The 6,047-nt window shown below is 58.0% G+C and overlaps 1 protein-coding gene across 1 annotated transcript; it reads left to right on the top strand.

The window, feature by feature from the left end:
* Positions 1-3,345: 3,345 nt before the first annotated feature.
* Positions 3,346-5,816, top strand: Neurod2 (neuronal differentiation 2). Its single transcript, XM_013354153.2, has one exon. The coding sequence runs from the start codon at positions 3,360-3,362 to the stop codon at positions 4,506-4,508; it is 1,149 nt and encodes a 382-aa protein (XP_013209607.1). The 5' UTR covers positions 3,346-3,359; the 3' UTR covers positions 4,509-5,816.
* The last annotated feature ends 231 nt before the right edge of the window (positions 5,817-6,047 follow it).

The following is a 6,047-nucleotide window of genomic DNA, read 5'->3' on the forward strand; positions in this document are numbered from 1 at the left end:
AGCAATGACTGTTCTTCTAGGGGTCTTGAGATCAATTCCCAGCAACCACATGGTGGCTCACAGCCATCAGTAATGAGATCTGGTGCCCTCTTCTGGTATGCAGGCGGAAAACTGTATACATAATAAATAAATAAATCTTAAAAGCAAAACAATGAAATGAAAAGTTGGTGAGCAGAGTTGACTGAAAACCAGAAGCTCCTATCATGTAGGCAACCCAAAACTGGAGGGGCCTTGCCAAGCCTCCTGTGAAGTCCGTCATCTTCTGCCTCTGCCACGATCCTGCTTCTCAACCTCAGTTCGGCTGTCTGACTTAAGAGGGGCTCAACTTCCTAATTCAGAGCCTGCAAAGAGCTTCTTTTCCTTGGAGACCACCAAGGCAGTCGCGGGGTTAGTCTGGTTTTGCTCTCCCTGTCTATTCCTAGTTACATCCATTTCCCTGCACTGGCCTCTCTGGAAGGAAGAGCAAGTGTGTTGCCTCTGACCTTTCAGCGCCTGGCCTCCAAGCACCCTGGACAGCTCCAAACGCTCTTTCTAGATACCTTCCAAGGCAGTGTGTCTCTATGCAACATCCTGCTCAATCTGCAACATCAGGTCCAGTCCTACCAGGCAGAGATCCCCTTGAGGAAGTTAATCTGGGCGAGACTAGAGGACATCCACCTGGATTGAGGGGTTGGAGGGGAACCCTCCTTTCTTTCTCTTTGCTTTGAGCCATTCAGAGTGTGCTGAAGTAGACCAGGGGACAGACCGGAAATTTGGGCCTGAAAGCAGTACCTACCTGAATCCAGAGTGGCCAGAGTCTCTATCCCTGGCCGTGAGTACTTGCTCTCACACATTGTCTCTTTGAATAGGAGTGTTGCCAGTTTCTGCACCACACAGTGAGGAGCAGGGGTGGGCAGGTATGGGTTCTTACCTTCAACCTGTACCATTTACATCTGTGTCTGGCATGCTAAGAGAGTTGAGAGGGGAACTGTAAAGTAAAATAAAGCATCCATTTTTTATCTCCCTTAGTAAGACACCAGCCTGGCTCACCCCGGCCTCTGCTTTTTGTGTTTTCTGTAGGGCAAGAATGTTTGGGTCCCATCTAGGAACTCTAGGCTGTCCCCAATCAGCCATATCCTCCCTTCAGCTAACCACGAGCAAGCCATTACCCGGCAAGGATTAGGGATAGTAAGGACATAAGGAAGAGGAAGAGGAAGGTTTGTGGGTTAGGAATTCAGATCTGTGCCTAGTCCCAGATGGGGGACACATGGTTCATCTCCAAGTTCCTCCCCATCCCAGCATACATATGCCCTTGACATCCAAGGAAGCATCTCCTATGTAATGACTCCACAGATAGACACACATGTCCCCACAGACACACACACACGCCCATGCAGAGAGACAGACACCCAGGCAGGCAAATCTTTTTCCCTTTCTCTGTCTTTCCCTTGGTTTGAATTTCGTTCAGCCACATATGTTGTGTGTGCATGAGGGTGGGTGGGGGAGGGGCAGACAGGGATGAGGAATGGCATAATGCCAGCATCTACCTATGGGGCTTGGGTCAGGGATGCCCCCCACACCCACCCTGGAAGGAGGCCTCAGCTGTCCCTTTGTGGTTGAGGGGACTCTCTTGGGGAGTGGGAGTAAGCACTGAGGTCCCTTCTCCGTACTCCAGAGTCTGGTTCTGACCCACCTTAGGGACCAGGAAACAGGGAAATGGACAGATCAAGACCCCAGAGAGAGTCTAGAATTGGCCGTCACCACAAACCTCCAATTCCCAGACTTGCTACCCCATTGTTCCCATATGGGGGGCTCTATATCTGAGGGGGGCAAATCCTCCCACCTCCCTCTCAATCCCTGTTTTCCTTGCGTTTGGCGGGGAGGGGAGGGCGACAGAGATATTTATTTATTTCCTTTATTTATTTAATTTTTTTTTTTTTGGAGTAGAGAGTGACAGATGGCGGCGGGTCCCGGGGGAGCCGGCTCTCCCCCAATGCAGACGCATGCCAATCACCGTCTCTCATGTGATAGCTGCTGCCCGTGACGTGCCAAGCCCATATGGCCTGGCATAGAGGCTGGTACCCCGCCTGGTAGAGATGCCACACTCGCTCCGCGGCTCGCATGGCGCTCTGAAGACGCCGGCGCCTGCCGCCTTGAGGAACCGCTGCCCCCGCTCCCTGAAGATGGGGGAACAATGAAATAAGCGAGAAGATTCCTCTTCTCCCCCCCTCTCTCTCTTGCCCCCCCCCTCCCCTCCCCTCTCCCCTTGACTCCTCTCTGAGGTAAGTTGTCCGAGAGGGAGCTAGATCTGACCTGCCCATTGGGAGGGGGGCGCTGCTTCGGACATGAAAGTCCCCCAGATTCCCCATTCCTGGGACTCTACCCCCTCACTGGGTGGGCATGGGAGCCCCGGGTTCTCTCTCCTGTTGGGGTCGCAGCTCAAGGGGCTGCGTTGGGAAACCTTATGCCTAGGGTGGTCTGGGGGGTAGGGTCATGAGGTGCACGAAGAGGCGAAGATGGGGACCCCCGCCCCATGACTGTCCCGAAGGAGGAACCTGCAACCTTTCCCTGTCACCAAAAAAGATAAGCAAACAAACAAATTTGGATTTTTTCCCCATGGATCCCAAAATACAACGAGATCTGAAGAGACGAGTGGGAGGGAGGCAGTTCGAAGGGGGGAAGGGGGTCCCTGACCATAGGGGAGACGAACAGGGTTCGCTTCTGGGTCTCCTCCCCACGCCCGGCTTCTTCAGTCCTCGCCACCCGGAGCCGGCTCCGGGAGACCCGGACGCAGCAGCTAGAGGAGACGGTGCTCCGGGCGTCTGGAATTGGGGCTGCGGGGGTGGGGGCCGGGCCGGGGGCGGCGCGCGGCCAACTTGCAAATTGGATTAGGGAGCGTGGGGGTGAGAGGCACCGGAGGGCAGGGGGAGCCGGGCCGAGGGGCCCGGGCCGCGGAGCCAAGGAACCGGGCAGCTGTCCCCAAGGCGGCCGCCCAGCTTCTCTCCATCACCCGGAGAGAGCAGGCTTTCGGGCGAGAGCACCGCCTCCCCGGGCAGAGGAACCTGGCCCTTTAGCACCCCACCCGGTCCACGCTCTCTGGGACCCCGACACCGGCCTGGAGCGGCCTCCTTTGCGGCCAGGGGCGGAGCCGGGGCCCGGCTCTGGGGCGAGGGCCTGGGCCGCGGAACCCCGCCGGCAGCCGGGCAGGGCTGGGCCGGCTCTGGGCGGGGCAGCGGGACGTGGTGGGCATCGGGGGCCCCTTGGGCTGGAGGGCGCGCCAAGACTGGGTGGTGGTGGCGGGTTGGAGGGCCGTGGTGACCCTGGCGCGCCCCTCAATTTGTGTTGTCTGTCTCCCCGCCCCCGGGGCGCCCTCAGGCACCATGCTGACCCGCCTGTTCAGCGAGCCCGGCCTCCTCTCGGACGTGCCCAAGTTCGCCAGCTGGGGCGACGGCGACGACGACGAGCCGAGAAGCGACAAGGGCGACGCGCCACCGCAGCCTCCGCCTGCTCCCGGGTCGGGGGCTCCAGGACCCGCCCGGGCCGCCAAGCCAGTGTCCCTTCGTGGAGAAGACGTCCCCGAAGCCACGTTGGCCGAGGTCAAGGAGGAAGGCGAGCTGGGTGGTGAGGAGGAAGAGGAAGAGGAGGAAGAGGAAGGGCTGGACGAGGCTGAAGGCGAGCGGCCCAAGAAGCGCGGGCCGAAGAAACGCAAGATGACCAAGGCGCGTCTGGAGCGCTCCAAGCTGCGGCGACAGAAGGCCAACGCGCGGGAGCGCAACCGCATGCACGACCTGAACGCAGCGCTGGACAACCTGCGCAAGGTGGTGCCCTGCTACTCCAAGACGCAGAAGCTGTCCAAGATCGAGACGCTGCGCCTGGCCAAGAACTACATCTGGGCTCTCTCGGAGATCTTGCGCTCCGGAAAGCGACCGGATCTGGTGTCCTATGTGCAGACTCTGTGCAAGGGGCTGTCGCAACCCACCACAAATCTGGTGGCTGGCTGCCTGCAGCTCAACTCTCGTAACTTCCTCACAGAGCAGGGCGCGGACGGCGCCGGCCGCTTTCACGGCTCGGGTGGTCCGTTCGCCATGCACCCGTACCCGTACCCGTGCTCTCGCCTGGCGGGAGCACAGTGCCAGGCGGCCGGCGGCCTGGGCGGCGGCGCAGCGCACGCCCTGCGGACCCACGGCTACTGCGCCGCCTACGAGACGCTGTACGCAGCGGCGGGTGGCGGCGGTGCCAGCCCGGACTACAACAGCTCCGAGTACGAGGGTCCGCTCAGTCCCCCGCTCTGTCTCAACGGCAACTTCTCCCTCAAGCAGGACTCGTCTCCCGATCACGAGAAGAGCTACCATTACTCTATGCACTACTCGGCGCTGCCCGGCTCGCGGCCCGCGGGCCACGGGCTGGTCTTTGGCTCGTCCGCCGTGCGCGGGGGCGTCCACTCCGAGAATCTCTTGTCTTATGATATGCACCTTCACCACGACCGGGGCCCCATGTACGAGGAGCTCAACGCGTTTTTCCATAACTGAGACCTCGCGCCGACCCCCTTTCTTTTTCTTTGCCTTTGCCCGGCCCCCTAATCCCAGCCCCGCGAGCTCGGGGGCTCCCACCGACTTCAGCGCCAGGCGCGCGGGGCGTGGGCCGCCGGTTCTGCGGCTCTCTAGGGCTGGCGCGGTCTCTTACCTGTGGGTGGCCCGTCCCAGGGGCCTCGCTTCTCCCTGGGGACTCGCCTTCTCTCTCCCAACGGGCTTCCTCTTCCCTCTCCAGCGGAGTGCTTCTCTGGGGACCTCCCTCCCGGCTCTCCCTGGAGACTCCTTCCGCATTCCCAAACTTGGGTTTTCTCTCCCCACCTCCCAGTAGGCCATAAGGCTTTGGTAAGGGGCAGCTGAGTTTCGGGATAGTGTCTCCGCTTAGGAAACTTTTAAAAAAGACACTGAGCTGCCCAGGATAGTCTCTTCCTTCTCGAAGAGGGCAAAAGCCAGGGCGCTCAAATGCCTTCACCCCAACCCGAATCTCCGCGGGTTTTTTTAATTTTTATTTTGGTGGGAGGGGATGTGGATTGAGAGAAAAGAGAGAGGCCAAGCCAATTTGTAACTAGAATCATGTTTCCTTTTCCCTTTTTAAAAAAAAACAACAAATATACAAAAGAAAAAAAAAAAGCTAAGAGGCGACAGAGGCCGAACTCAGAGTCCGGATCGGAGAGAAAACGCAGTAAGAACTTTTAGAAGCAATAAAAGGCAAAATAAAAATATTAATAATAAATACTACCAATAATAATTTTTAAAGAGACACAAATATCTATGCAAGAAGGTTCTGACTGAGCCTAGCAGCCCGGCCCGGGATGCCCCTTGGGTCCGCTGGCTGCACCGCCCAAGCGCGGATCAGTGCACTTTGGTGAAGTGGGGGCCCGCGCCGCCCCTCCCCCCCCAGGTTCTTACAATCAATGACTCGGAGATTTGGAGCCCCAGTGCCACTGCCCTCCCCCACCCTGTCCCGTTGTGCGTCATACTGTTTTCTAAAAACCTGTTTCCAAATTTGTATGGAATGGCAAACTGTTGGGGGTTCGGCTTGGGGAGGGAGGGTTTGCATGAGAGACACACACGCACACCACACCGCACGCACACGCAGGCCCGACACGGGCGTCCGGGGACAGATGGAAGTGAGTCTCCTGGCTCCTCCTCTCTACGGGCACTCCAGTCCCTCTTAGGTGAAGGTGGAGGAGCCCAGACCTGGGGGCAGCCCTACCCCTGCCCAGACTGTGCCTCTGTGGGCGCCAAGCTCCTGGTGACTTCTGGTGGCTGGAGAGGTTTTTTTTGTTTTTTGTTTTGTTTTGTTTTGTTTTGTTATTGTCGTTGTTGGGGGGAATTTTTGTTGTTGTTGTTGCTTTTGTTTTTTGTTTTGTTTTGTTTTGGTTCTAGGCTCCTCCTGACTTTTGTCATCCAGTGAGCTGGGAGAACTGAGGGCCCCTTTTGGAGATTTCCGGCAGAAGAGGCAACAGGTGAACCTCTCCGCTCCAGAGGCAGGGAATCAGGCACCCAAACACTCGATGCAAAAAACGCAAACCCACA

Source organism: Microtus ochrogaster, unplaced genomic scaffold (genome assembly GCF_000317375.1).
Source record: "Microtus ochrogaster isolate Prairie Vole_2 unplaced genomic scaffold, MicOch1.0 UNK31, whole genome shotgun sequence".
NCBI lineage: Eukaryota > Metazoa > Chordata > Mammalia > Rodentia > Cricetidae > Microtus > Microtus ochrogaster.

Coding starts and splice junctions, on each gene's coding strand:
- Neurod2 (XM_013354153.2), top strand. CDS start 3,360: ATGCTGACCCGCCTGTTCAGCGAGCCCGGCCTCCTCTCGGACGTGCCC.